This window comes from Capricornis sumatraensis, chromosome 1 (assembly GCF_032405125.1).
Source record: "Capricornis sumatraensis isolate serow.1 chromosome 1, serow.2, whole genome shotgun sequence".
Lineage (NCBI taxonomy): Eukaryota > Metazoa > Chordata > Mammalia > Artiodactyla > Bovidae > Capricornis > Capricornis sumatraensis.
In genome coordinates, this window is record NC_091069.1 from 3,143,944 (window position 1) to 3,157,624 (window position 13,681).

The following is a 13,681-nucleotide window of genomic DNA, read 5'->3' on the forward strand; positions in this document are numbered from 1 at the left end:
GCCAGCGCTCCTGTGATTTCATGCAGGCGTTTCTTTGGTAGGAGCCTCGCACCCTCTCTGCTCCTCTGTCTGAAGGAGCTTGGGTTTGAGGGCCTGGTTACACCCTCCGAGGCTCTGGTTTCTCCTGGGGACTCTGTTCTCACACGCCACTTCCTTTTGCTTTCACTTATCATGGGAGGTTCCCACGTAGAGGAACAGGGCACGCGCCCAGCGTGTGTCCTGCCCCCGCCCCCCAGACAGTAGTCCCCGGGGTCACCTGACTCCGCTTTCTCCACGCCCAGACCCCATGGGTGGCGTGGCCATGGGCTGACTCACCCACCCAGCCGTGTGTGTTGGTGCCCGGTCCTCAAGTCACCGATTCCACTTTTCCTTGTGACTTTGTCTGACCTGGGGGTTAAGACATTTGTTATTTGATTCCCAGATAGTTAATTTTCAAGCACACCGTGAAGATCCCTCCACAGCCTCATTGCATAGAGTGGGAACACTAGCTCACGGAGGGCCTAGGCCTGGCGCTCTGCCTGCCTGCCGGCTGTGCAGGGCCAGGGCCGCAGCTGGCGCCTCTCCTACACCAGGAGGACCCTCCACCCCCTCCCCCAAGGGGAGCCCACCAGGACTTCCAGGGATTAGCCTGCTCAGCCAGGAGGCAGAGGAAACCCCAGAGGCTGAGGCTCAGGACCCCCAGGAATCAAGCACAGGAAGCCAGCAGCCACGGTCAGGCTGCTGCCCACCAGCTGCGGCCCCTTCCCGAAGTTGGCGTTCAGCCCGGCAGCGGGCAGCTCTCGGTTCAACCAGTAGGGCCGGCCTGGTGGGGCGGGGGTCTGGGCTCCGCGTCCCAGGGCCTGGCTGTCACCGTCCCCCGTGTTGTGGAGAAGGGCTGCTCCCGGGAGTGGACGAGGCTGCCCAGGGGCTGGTGGGGATGCAAGGCAAGCACAGCAGCCCCAGCCCCGTGCCCACCACAGACGCCAGGCTGCAGTCCTCACGGGAACACCGTGGGCTGGACGGTGGCTTGGCCTCATCCAGCCCCGGGGAGAACCTTGGCTCACTCGCTCTCCCACCCGAGGCTCCCAGCAGCTTCCACTTCCCTGTCCCCGCCTTCCGGGGCCGCCCTGCTTGGGGCGAATCAGGAGGCTGTGGAGGGGATGGTCACCCTTGCATCTGGGGTGAGCAAGGCCCGTCAGGAAGTACAGCCTGGGCTCTCCCCGCAGCTCCGCCCGCCTCCATCCTGGCAGCCGGTACCTCCTACCCGGCACTGAATCAGGCAGACAGGCGTGCAGGTGCCCCCCAGGCGGATGCGTGGTAGGCTGACCCAATGCCCTTCCTTCAGGTGGCGCCCCAGCTCGGGCCTGGGGCAGGGGACGGGGTGTGGGGCAGAGACCCAGCAGGGCACCAGGGGGTCTTGGCTCTGTGGCCCTCCCTGCGCCACGGCCACCCTGTGCCCACCTGTCGCTTCAACAGAGGGAGCCGTGGGGGGTCGGCAGGGGCAGGATGCGCGGACTTCAGGGTGGGCAGGCAGGGGCTGGCCCAGGGCTCCAGAGACCCCGACCTGCAGGTGCATTCATTCAGCGCCTCCTCTGCCCTGGGCAGGCGGTGCAGCCTGAACCTGCCGCCACCCTCGTCCCTAGGAGTGTGGCCCAGCCCCTGCGAGCTGGAGGCTTGTCTTTCCCTCGACACCACGGATCGGAAGCTTAGTGGGAGGTGGCAGGGTCAGGTCTCCATCCCCACCGCCGGGAGGAGGCAATCCGCGGCTGCCCCTGGCTCACCCCAGCCTGGCGAGAGGGGCTCCTGGACGCGGAGCAGGAGGGAGGAACAGTGGGCTGTTCCGGCGTAGGGGGCGTCTCCTGGTGGAGAGCTGGCTGGGCAGCCCCCAAGAGTGAGGCCTCTCCGGGAGGCGGAAAGGAGCCCAGATGGCTGGGGCCTGGGGCCTGCCCCTCCCAGGACGCCCGGGCCTGCGCCCTCTAGCAGGCTGTCCACAGTCACTCTTTCCGGAGGGCACTGCGTCGCCAAGCCTGACCTGGGGTGGGAACGGCCCAGTAGCTGCTGGGCAACTGTTGCGTCACCAGCCGCCGGAAGAAGAGAGGCCGGGAGGATGGGATGTGAGGGCTGCTGTCCCGCGGGCGAGGAGGAAGTCCCGCAGCACAGCCTGGGGCCCGGGTGCCCTGGCACTGGCCCCCTCCCTCACGTGCCTCCTGCCAGCCCCCACAGCACTTGGGGTGTCCTGGGGGGTCGGGCGGAGCCAGAGGAGGGCTGTGGGACTGCTGACTGTGTCCTCCCAGACACCACCCTGATCCTGGAGCGTCTCCACGTGTCCCCGACGCTTATCAGGGTCCTTTGGGAGAAAAAGCCCAGGGCACCTGGAGGGTCAACAGAAGGGCCTGGGGAGGCAGGGGGAGATGCTGGTTGAGTCAGTGGCAGCAGGGGGCCTTCTCCCTTCTTCGCACCCCTGGGCTGGGCTCCTGCGGGCCGAGACGGCTGGCCTGGGCCCCAACAGGGCCCGCAGCTCAGCAGCGGCTGCCTCCTCCCAGCCATGTCCGACTACGAGAACGAGGACGCATGCTGGAGCGCCCTGGAGGGCTTCCGAGTGAAGCTCATCTCCGTCATCGACCCCGCCCGCATGACTCCCTACCTGCGCCAGTGCAAGGTGCTGAACCCCGACGACGAGGAGCAGGTGCTCAGTGACCCCAACCTGGTCACCCGCAAACGGAAAGTGGGTCAGTGCCGCGGGCGGCCACACTCTGCCCCCCACCCTGGTCCCCCGGAGGCCTAGAGGCCCCCCAACCCCCACCCCGCCTCTGGCCCCTACGCCCACTCCCCGTGCGGCAGATGCCCCCGGGAGCGCCCCAAGGTGGGGCCAGGCTGGCCCCCGCTGCAGCCTCGTGGGCCATCACGTGCGTCCTCCCTGGGCCACAGGAGTGCTCCTGGACATCCTGCAGCGGACGGGCCACAAGGGCTACGTGGCCTTCCTCGAGAGCCTGGAGCTGTACTACCCGCAGCTGTACAGGAAGGTCACGGGCAAGGAGCCCACCCGCGTCTTCTCCATGATCATCGGTGAGCGGCGGGCGCAGGCCTAGGGCGCGAGGGGCAGGGGAGCCTGGTCCCGATGGGTGAGCTGCGGGTGAAAGGAAAGGAGTGAGCCTCACGTGGGAAGCTGCCGGCTTTCGTCCCTGTGTGGGTGTCCTTCCCATCCCACCATCCTGAGCTCGTGGAGGGGCAGAGGCTGCAGGAAAGGGAGCCCAAGCCCCAGGTTGGGGCCTGTGGGAGGGGGAAGGCACAGGCTGATGCTCGGCCCAGAAGGCCCTCTGACCTCGCCGAAGCCCTTCCCAAGAAGCCAGCAGGGTGGCCCCGAGTCACGTCCTCCCACCTCTCAACCAAGACAACAACAGAATTAGAGAGGGATGGACGCCCAGACCCCAGGCCATCCTGCCCTGGTGGGGTCGGCGGGGTGGGTGGGAACAGGGCGCGGAGGTGAGTCCGCGCCTCAGTTCATCCCCTGGGCGGGGAGCTGACCCCTTGGCCAAGCCACCCCAGAGCCGCTCGGTCCTTGAGCGGGGCCCCTGGGAGGGGCGCGCCGTCTGATCCTGCCCGCTCCGCAGACGCTTCGGGCGAGTCAGGCCTGACGCAGCTGCTGATGAGCGAGGTGATGAAGCTGCAGAAGAAGGTGCAGGAGCTGACGGCCCTGCTGGGCTCCAGAGACGGCCTTGCCGAGGAGCTGCGCGTGAAGGACAGCCTGCTGCGCAAGCTCCAGGAGCGCGTGCAGCATCTCAAGGAGGCCTGCGAGGCGGGCAGCCGCGAGCTCCAGCGCTGCAAGGCTGAGAACTATGATTTGGCCCTGCGCCTGGCCCGCCAGAGCGAGGAGCGCGACGCGGCCCTCACGGGGCACCGCGGGCTGCTGCTGGAGGTGCCCGGGGCGGGGGGGCGGGGGGGCGGTGTGGGGCAGGGCTCCCCCGGCCGACCCTGACGGCAACCCCCCACTCCCCTCAGATCGACCAGCTGAAGCACAGCCTCATGAAGGCGGAAGACGACTGCAGGGTGGAGCGCAAGCACACGCTGAAGCTCAGGCGCGCCATGGAGCTGCGGCCCAGCCAGGAGCTGCTCTGGGAGCTGCAGCAGGAGAAGGCGCTACTGCAGGCGCGCGTGCAGGGCTTGGAGGCTTCGCTGCAGGTGGGCCCCCAGGGCCGGCGGCGGCGGCGGCGGCGGCGGGCTGGGAGGAAGCCAGGCCCGTCCCCTCCCACCCTCTTCCCTCGCCCCCCAGGAGGGGAAGCGGGACCAGGGCCGCCCCCACGTCCAGGTGCCGGAGGAAGACTGGCAGCGGGCGCAGCGCGACCTCCAGCAGCAGGCCGCCACCATCTTCTCCCTGCGCAGGGACCTGCGCCAGGCCGAGGCCCTACGCACTCGGGTAGGCGGCAGGGCCGCACGTGGGGGTGCTGTCGGGGGCCCAGCCACGGCCTGGAGCTGCCCTCCAGCCCGGCCACTGGGGCCGCGGGCGGTGGGGCTAGCTGGCATCTTCTGTAGAGCGCGGAGGAGAAGGAGACGTTCGAGCTGCAGTGCCTGGCCCTGCGGAGGGACTCCAAGATGTACAAGGACCGCATCGAGGCCATCCTGCGGCAGATGGAGGAGGTCGCCATTGAAAGGGACCAGGTAGGGCCACGCCAGCCTTTCGGGGGAGGCGGTCGTCTATGTAGCCTTCGATGAGCTCTGATAGAAGCGGTTCCTGCTCGTTCAAAGTCGTGAGCGCTGACACATGGGTGTGTGGCTTAGCTTCCAGGATCGTCACCGGAGACAGAGGCTGGCTTCCTCCAAGTCTTCCCGCAGCCATGGCCTCCCTGGCTGGTCACTTCGGGCCGGCTGCCTGGGCTGACCTCAGCGTCCCCACTGAGGAGGGCGGGCGTGAGAAAGCGTGGGGTGTTCGCTCTGAAGAACATCACACAGCTGTCCACGATCGTGTTCTCAGTGTCAAGCGCGCCCGTGAAACAGGAAACACGGGGGCAGGGTGGCCGGGGGCCCTTCGTGGGGAGGCAGTCATCTCCTTCATGTTTTCTGAACGGCCCACACTTCCCATCGTGAGCCTGGGGTCATGTTTAACACGCCCCAAGCATGAGAGCTATCCTCAGGGAAGAAAGGGGAAGGGGCCACCGCTGGCCCCTCCGTAGCCTTGTTGCTGGAAATTCTCCCGGGAGCGTTGCTAGAAATCAACGGCTGAGAAGTGAGAGATGAGGAGGGGAAATGAAAGCCAGGCGGGGTATGCGTTGTGTGTGTGTCCTGGGACATGGGGCCAGGCCACGCTCACAAGGAGGCTCAGCAAGGATCCCCCTTCTGACACCTGCCCTGCCCCCTCTGCCCCGCAGGCCACCCTGATGCGGGAGGAGCTGCACGCGCAGCACGCACGCAGCCTGCAAGACAAGGACGCGCTGCGGAAGCAGGTCCGCGAGCTGAGCGAGAAGGTGGATGAGCTCCAGCTGCAGCTGTTCCAGCGTGAGGGCCAGCTGCTGGCCGTGGAGGGCAAGCTCCGGCGGCAGCAGCTGGACGCGCTCGTCCTGGTGGGCCTCCCCCGGGGGGCCTCCGTGGGGTTGACCCTGCCACGGGGAGGGGCGGGAGGGGGGCGGGGGGTGCGGCCACGCAGGAGCAGGTGTGTCCTGGAGGCCACAGAGCCCCGGGGAGGAGCCGCCAGAGGTCCCTGGCCCTTCCTGAGCCCCGCCTCCCTCCGGAAGGTTGGCTCCTCGCTGAGCCCCCCTGGAGGGTTGCTGCAGGGCTGGCGAAGCTCAGGGCCAGGCACGGTGAGTGGGGCAGGAGACGCGTTCTGGCCAGGCCCAGCTGGGAGGGGCTTCCTTGGTGGGGGGCCCAGCTCGGGACCCCACCCCACGCCCAGGAGTGGCTTGGTTCCCTCACAGCCTGCTGATGGACCCCTATTCTGTGACCGCAGAGCTCCGACGTGGAGGACAGCTCACCCAGGAATTCCGAGGAGGTGAGCATGACTCTGCAGGTCAGGCCCAGGCGGGCTTCACTGGACGCTGTGGGCCACAGCCTCCGCCAGACCACAGTCCTGTATGCGAAGCTCTGGGAGCTTGGCCGTGCACTGCCTGCCCTCTGCCCCGTGCCCACCTGGGCAGCACAGGTCCCTCCCTGAGAGGCTGGCACCGGGGGACGGTGGTGGGGACAGCAGCCCGGGGCGGGCAGCGTGGACGGTCAGGTCCACTCCCGGCAGGGCGGCGGTCTGATCGCCCCATGTCTCTTGGGAAGTTGTCGCCCCCTCAGGACCTGGAGGAGGACACCCAACTCTCAGACAAAGGTGAGGGGGCCCGCGGCCTGTCCCGGAGGAATCTGACCAAGGCCTCCTCGTGGTGGCAAGCTGGCTCCTGTCTCGACCTTCGGCACACACGCTGCGTGATGCTGGTGCCAGGGGGCGCGCACCCCAGCCCTGGCCCCAGGACCTTCATGCCTCACTACACAGATGAGCACACTGGGGCACAGAGGATGAGCAACCCCCAGAAAGCGGACAGGAGCCCCATTTGAGCCTGGGGCCCAGGCTGTCAGCTTCCACTCGGGCCCGGGAATGCTGAGAAGGAGGGGCACCCGCCCTCCAGAGCAGGGAGCCGGGCGGTGGCCGCTGCCCAGGTGCGGCCTGCCAAGAAGTGGGAATAGACAGGGAAGGGGGTACAGCTCCGGGTGACCGCACTGGGGGCTTCAGGCGGCGGAGGCGGGATCACTCTGCCTGCCTGGACACAGGGTGTGGGGTGGCCCCGAGGGGATGATGAGGGGCTGGCTCCGAAGCTGGGTGTCAGATGGGAATTTGGGAGGGTGGGGGCGGGGTGGGGGGAGGGGCGCTACCGCAGAGGTAGCGTGTGAAGCCAGACAGACTTCCTCAGCGTCAGACGCTAGCTGCTGGGGGGGCGCCGAAAGAGGAAGCGGAGGCAGCAAATGGAGAAGTGAAGACTTGGTCCCTCTGCTGCCGCCCAAAGCTTGAAGCCACCGAGCCCCCACGTGGGGATGGGCAGGAAGGACCCACAGGCCACGAGTGGGCAGTGAAGGCCGCTGGCCAGCCAGCCTGGGAGCCCCAACCCTGGGCTGGCATGGCCCCTTGCAGGAGGTGGGGCAGGCTGGGTCAGAGGCCAAGGGGAAGGGAAAAGTGTGAGCTTCAGGGGAAGACCTGGGCCTGGGCTGCTCCCACCATGTCCCTGAGACCTGGGATCCATACCCAGCCCCCACTGTGGCCAGCCCATCAGAGCATTTTTTCTGAGGGTCCTGAGCCTTGGGCCCTTCCAGATATGGAGGGAGCCCTAGGACCTCAGCCCCTGTTCCCAGGGCACCTGAGCCGTCTACGCGGGGGGTGAGAAGTGAACTTGAGTCCCCGTATCTACACAACGGGAATCCTGGCAGGTCCAAGTAAGGACCCAGGAGGTGGCACAGGGCTGGCCCAGGCTGAGGAGGTAAGAGGTACCAGTCAGCGTGACCCTGGCAGCTGGGCAGGACGGACAGGCACTCTCCCTTCCAGGCAGCCTGGCCATCGGGGAGAGCCCGGAGCAGCCGTCTGTGGCTCCGCAGGAGGAACAGCTATCGCTGACCCCAGAAGTAAGGCTGCCTGGGGTCCCTGGGAGGGCCCTGGGGAGGTTCTCAGCCTGGACTCCTGAGAGTGATTCCTCCACCTGGATGTCCGGGGCCTGAGCCCAGACTCTGCCCACGGGCTCCTGGGGTGTGGGTGTTTGGAAAGTGAAGTGAAGCTGAGGGTCCTCCATTTGTGGACAAAGCGGGGCTGGGAGCAGTCCAGTCTTCTGGACAGGGCTCAGCGTTGAGTGAGTGGAACTCGGCCTCCCTGTCCACTGCACTGAGCCTGACAACAAAAGGGCTCACCCCAGACACTGTAGTGGAAGGAACCCTGGCCTGGAGCCGTGGGTCCCCGGGCCCGTCGTGTCATCTGAAAAGAGGGACAGCGCACCCCGCCGACCTGGTCCCCAGTGCGCAGCCCCAGGGCCGGGGGTGGGGCCCACAGGGGCGCCGGCCGGAGTCCGAGCCTCGCCCCTCCTCCAGGACGCAGGACTGAACGGCCGGGAGCCCCCAGAGAAGGAGAAGGGCCGGCGGCGCCTCAAGGAGAGCTTCGAGAACTACCGCAGGTGGGCCCGCGCGGGCGGTGGGGGGGCTGCGGGCGGGGGCCTCGTGCGAGCCCGCGCCCGCCTGCGCTGTCTGGGTCTCCCGCAGGAAGCGGGCCCTCCGGAAGATGCAGCTCGGCGCGCGGCAGGGGGAGGCGGACGGAGAGAACACCACGGGCAGCGACAACACCGACACCGAGGGCGCCTAGCCGGCCCACCGTCCAGCCCTCCCCGTCGCGGGAGCGGGGCGCGCCCCCCCCCCCCCGAGGCCGCCTCTTCGTCGGCGAGCACGGGAGGGTTCTGCGTGGGGACCTTAAAGTGCAACTTTGTCAATAAACTACCGCGGTCCGGACATGGCCGCCTCCAGTGGTCTCGGTCCAGCACGCGCCGCCGGCCGCCAGGGGCAGCAGAGCTCACCGCCGGCCGCCAGGGGGCAGCAGAGCGCACTGCCCGCCCACCGGCGCCGGAAGCCGAGGAGGGTCGCTTCCGCCGCTGCCCGCTTCCAAGATGGCAGCGGGGCGGGGCGACCGGAGGGCGGCATGCTGCGGGCGGCGCTGAGCCACGTGCCGATACTGTTGAGCCGCGCGCGGCCCCGCGGGCCCGGCCCGAGGTGGCTATGGGGTCTCCGGGTCCGCCTGGAGGCCGCGGGGACAAGGCGGGCGTGGGGGTGGGGCTGGCGGCGCTTGAGCTCCGAGCCGGGACCCGGGCCGGCGCACTACCAGCTTGTCTACACCTGCAAGGTGGGCCCGTGGCGGGGGCGGTGCCGGGGGAGAGGGGCCCGGGTCCGCATCTGGCGCGCGACGGTGCTGCGGAACGGCGAGGGAGGGCGGGGCCATCCACAGGGGGCGGGACCTCCCTGAAGGGGTGGGGCTATCATTCGAGGGTGGGTCCATCTGGGAGAGGGCGGGGACGCGCGAAGAGGTGGGGCTACCAGTGGGGGCGGATCCTTCCGGAGGTAGGGCTAAGCTGGGGCGGGGCCTTCCAGGAGGTTGCGGCTACCAGTGGGGGCGGATCCCTCCGGAGGTGGGGCTTGGGTGGGGCGGGGCCTTCCGGGAGAGGTGGGGCTATCACTTGGGTGACAGATCCTTCCGGAGGTGGGGCTAAGCCTTCCGGGAGGGGCGGGGCTATCAGTTCTGGGAGGGGCGAGACCGTGTGGAGGGCCTCACTTTGGAGTCTCCCCAAGGTCTGTGGGACCAGGTCCTCGAAGCGCATCTCCAAGCTCGCTTATCACCAGGGTGTGGTCATTGTGACCTGCCCCGGCTGCCAGAACCATCACATCATCGCCGACAACCTGGGCTGGTTCTCCGACCTGGATGGGAAGAGGTGAGGCCTGCCTGGGCAGGGCTGAGGACAAGAGGCCTGTATCCCAGGGCTAGCCTGGTCCCTCCTGAGTCTGCGGCCCCACCCACCGTCCCTGGGGCACCGCCCTTTTAATGAAAATTACAGAGCCTATCTCTATAGCCCAGCTTCCTTGTCAAGAAATGCATCGTTGAACTTGAAATTCAGATGAACGATAACTTTTTGGTGGAAGTATGCCCCAAGTATGCGATTTTCTGCCCTAGGCCATCCCCCCTTGGTCCTGCTTCACTGCCTGGCCTCTGCTCTCAGTACTAGCCTCAGGGGCAGCAGGACCTGGTGACATGTCAGCCACCCACCCCCCTCCCCCCCCAACAGGAGGGATCAGACTAGGTTGACAGCTTACCTTTGACTTTGTGGTTCCTTCCTTCACCCTACAAGGCGCTCCTTCCTAAGTATCTGCTATGGGGCCTGGGTCCTAGCATGCACCTTTCTGTCCTCTCTGAGGCTGGCTGGCCACACCAGATGGGATGGGTGTGAGCTAGTGTGGTTGGGGGCTCTGGTCCTGCAGCGTCAGCCACGCCCCTTCGTGGAGGCAGTGTTCAGTGAGGGGCGGTGTTCAGTGAGGGGCGGCGCACAGTGAGGAATGGTGTTCAGGGGGCTCCTGACTGGGTGGCCCTGGTGCCACACCAGTCTAGGACCCACACACTTGAGTTTGGCCTGGGGTACCCTCGAGGGTCCAAGACGCAAAACGGCCAGGAAGCGTCACAGCACCTCTCTCTTTCTCAGGAATATTGAAGAAATCCTGGCAGCCAGAGGGGAGAAGGTACGCCGAGTGGCTGGCGAGGGGGCCCTGGAGCTCCTTTTAGAGGCTGTGGGGCCCCCCAAATCCACCACTGCTGCGGAAGGGGCTGAGGACCAGGATCCCACCCAGCCCTGCAAGACGGAGGCTGGCTGACCCGTCTTCTGCCTTGGAGAAGGGTGCTCCAGCCCTGGGCGGCTCTGGACGCTCCTGTTTTCTATCAATAAACAGACTTCGCTGCAGATGCTGGGACCTGGGGTTCTCCTGTCATCCCTGCCTCTGCAGTTCAGAGTGAGTCACAAGCACGCCCTCCAGGCTGTGCGCTGGGGCCTTCTGCGGCTGGAGGCCGCATCTGAGTGGTGAGGGGCTGGATGTTGCAGTCTGAGCCCTTCCCCTCCCCGCCACAGGGCTGTGGCTGTGTGGCCTTGGGCAGGTCGCTTTGTCTCTCTGAGCCTCTGTCTTCCTGTCTTCTGGTGAAGATGTTCACAGTGCCACCTTGTCAGGAGTTACAGACGGAAAGACAGGACCCAGGCACAGGGTGGCTCAGCCTTGCCCCAAATGTCAGGCCCCGATTTTGATGGCCAGTCAGCCGCTGTTCTTGCTGAGGGGCGAAAGCCCCACGGTGGGTCCTGCCCCTCTGGCCATGCACAAGAAGGCCCCACACGTCCTTCTGTGCCACCTGGACGCATCTGTGAGCTGGTGCCAACGTCGGCCTTGACCCTTGGCCATCAGCCAAAGTCAGCCAACCAGGCTGCTCACCGTGCCGCAGATGAGCCGGGCAGCTGCGGTGGCGAGCGGTATGGGGGTGGGGCTGCCGCTTGCGTGTCCCCCAGCCCCCGGCTGTGCAGTTTGTCTCCCAGCCTAGCTTGACTGCCTTCTCAGGATGTTCGTGTGTTTATGAAAGCGTGTTTATTTCCAGAAGTGTTCTGGGCTGTGTGACCTTCAGCATTAATCACCAGTCACAGTCTTGCAGGATCCAAGCTCCTGACAGCCGCCCCCGTGGGCACGGGCCTGGGCATTGTTCTCTGGGAGCTGGCAGCCCGTGCTCTGCCTTGATTACCCTCCCCGTCCTTCCCGTGGCGAACAACCCCCTATTATCCCGCCCGGAACCTCCTGTGACATTCACAGAGTCAGTCCTGGAGGCTGAGCCAGCCCCCAGGCCTGCTTCTCCACGAACGCCCTGAGGGACCTCTGGCCTTGGAGCAGCAGCGTGGGGGCAGGACTTCGCTGCCCGCGGAGGGTTGGGGGCCGATCTGGGGAGGCCCAGGGAGCCGACTGGACCGTGAGAGCGCAGAGCAGACCCCACGAGTGCCCCCAGCGCAGACCTTCCTTTCCTGGGCGGTTTGGACACGTTTACTCGCCATGTCCTTTCCTGTCTGTCTTCCAACCCTGAGCTCGTCGGTCTGAGCCTGGAGGGCAGGTCAGGTCCTGGGGACAGTAGGGTGAGTGCACCCAGGGCAGGCTCCGGACAACTCGGGGTGGCCCCCGCGCCCAGAGCCACTGAAAGCCTCCGCACTGGCAGGGCAAGCGTGTTGGTCCTGTCTCACTGTGCTTCCCCCTGGAAACCCCAGAAAAGGCCCCTGCCCTTTTCCTCCCCCTGCCTCCTGACTGACCCCGGCAGCCCCCCGGGTTGCCTGTGAGGTCAGTGGCTCTGAGCGGCCTTGTCCCCGGTCGCTGGCCTCCCCACAGTTTGGCCACTGCCACCCTGCTCCCACTTCGCAAGGCGCCTGGCTCTCCTCCCCCCCTCACCCCAGGCCAGGACCCTCTCCAAAGCCTCAGTTAGGTCTCCCGTCTTGCAGGCCGATTCTGTACCAGCTGAGCCACCAGGGAAGCCCCAGAGCGTCACACTAGGGAGTCGAGTGTCTGGCCAACCTCCGGTGGTCCTGTAATCCTCCAGGTGTGGCTGGCGCCACCTGGTGGTCTGGGGCCCTGTTCTGGGGTAGGGCCTCCTGCTGGTGCCCTCTGATGCTGCTGCTGCACACTGAGCCACCGAGCGGGTGGCTGGGCAGGCCTGCTGCTGTGGCCTGTGGCCGTGCCAGTGGGGAGAGGGTTCCTCTCTCCGTGAGGCCGGAGTGCAGGACCGTCCTATCCCAGCTCCCTCCTGTAGTCCTGGCACCCACGGCTTCGGATGCGGCCAGACGGATGGACGCTGTGCCAGGGCCCTGCTGGTGCCCCTCTGAGTGCTGGGCTCCAGTGCCCGGGGGTCTGGTGAGCCCCACTCCCGTGAGGCCTCCTGGACGCAGCCTGGGACCCCTCGGGCTCCCCTGCCCCCGGGGGACCCCATCGCTGGAGCACTGTCAGGACCCCTGGGGCGGGGGGTGCCCTGTGTTCCAGGCGGCTCTGCCTGTCCCAGAGGGCTCCTCTGGGCAGAAGCCTCCTGTTGCTCCCGGCCTCCTGTTCAACCCCCCCGGCGGGCCCTCGGCCTTGGCCTAGTAGACCCCCGCCCTGGCTCTGGGAATACTTTCTTCCTCTGAACGCCAGAGGAGCCCACATGTTTATCTCCCAGGCAAGGTCCCTGAGTAGACCAAGGTCTCAGCCGGGGGAGTGGGCTCTAGTCGGCCTGGCCTGAGGCCTGGGTGCAGAAGGCTCCAGAACACCACGTCTGTGGCCAAGACTTAGGGCCCAGAGATGCAGGCAGGGAGCCAGGCGGGCCCCCGTTTCCATCTGCCCTTGGTCAGCACCCCTTCCTGCAAGTGGGGAGGTGTGGGGCTCCCAGGAGGGTGCTGGGTCAAGGCCAGGGGTGCAGCACACACCCCGACCTCCTGCCACACTGTCCCCAAGACCTCTCCCCGTCCCCTGGTGGCACAGAAGCCCCAGGGCTTCACCGTGTGGACCCACCAGACCGTCCGGTCAAAATGGCCTCCTGGAATGAAGCCTTCCGGGCAGGGCCCGGGCTGGCTCAGCCCAGGAGAGGCCGGAGACACCTGGGCTCCAACCCCAGCGTCCTCGCCAGCCGTGTGTCCCTGGGGCTGCCGCTTCACCCCCCGAGCCCTGGCCCCTCAGTGATGGGCACAACAGGGACAGAACCCATGGCAGGGGTGGGCGGGAGGAGGGGCAGCCTGGGTGGGCCGGTTGGCTGACCCAGGTGAGGCCGCCACTGGGCCCCCAGGAGGACAGAGACCCTCGCCAGCTCTCATCCCGACACAGATGACATCCACTTGGCAGACTTTTATTTTTTCAGGAAAAACAAGAACAAATGTACCTCTTGGGCTGGAAAGGACCCACTGACAACATGGCAAACACGTGTGAGCAATAAATACACATCGCCCTCAGGCATGAGGCTGGTCGAGCCCTGCCCTCCGGCCCCACACCCACCACCCCACCTCACTGGAGGCCCCCCGAGCTCCCCAGGCTGTACAGAGGGGCAGGGGTGCAGTGGCCTCCTTGCACTTGCTGAGCAGGACCCTGGGGCTGGGCAGAGTGCCACCCAAGAGGAGGGGCCCCCTTGTGCCCGTGATGGTGGTGGTCTCCCAAGGGGCCTGTCTGCTGCCCGACCCCTAGGGCG

The 13,681-nt window shown here is 66.8% G+C and overlaps 2 protein-coding genes across 3 annotated transcripts; both read left to right on the top strand.

The window, feature by feature from the left end:
- Positions 1-1,174: 1,174 nt before the first annotated feature.
- On the top strand, positions 1,175-8,311 carry CARD9 (caspase recruitment domain family member 9). 2 transcript variants are annotated; one of them, XM_068976179.1, is made up of 13 exons: positions 1,175-1,296; positions 2,523-2,708; positions 2,908-3,045; positions 3,591-3,895; positions 3,979-4,158; positions 4,250-4,393; positions 4,510-4,635; positions 5,343-5,534; positions 5,918-5,959; positions 6,235-6,283; positions 7,487-7,563; positions 8,020-8,102; positions 8,188-8,311. In XM_068976179.1, exons 1-13 carry the CDS (start codon positions 1,290-1,292, stop codon positions 8,285-8,287), a joined length of 1,629 nt encoding a protein of 542 aa, XP_068832280.1. In that variant the 5' UTR covers positions 1,175-1,289; the 3' UTR covers positions 8,288-8,311. The 2 variants fall into 2 exon arrangements, with proteins under 2 accessions (XP_068832280.1, XP_068832289.1); XM_068976188.1 differs by lacking the exon at positions 8,188-8,311 and having other exon boundaries at positions 5,886-5,959; positions 8,020-8,091.
- Positions 8,312-8,617: 306 nt separating this feature from the next.
- On the top strand, positions 8,618-10,394 carry DNLZ (DNL-type zinc finger). The gene is made up of 3 exons (XM_068987279.1): positions 8,618-8,818; positions 9,262-9,401; positions 10,164-10,394. Exons 1-3 carry the CDS (start codon positions 8,618-8,620, stop codon positions 10,330-10,332), a joined length of 510 nt encoding a protein of 169 aa, XP_068843380.1. The 3' UTR covers positions 10,333-10,394.
- The last annotated feature ends 3,287 nt before the right edge of the window (positions 10,395-13,681 follow it).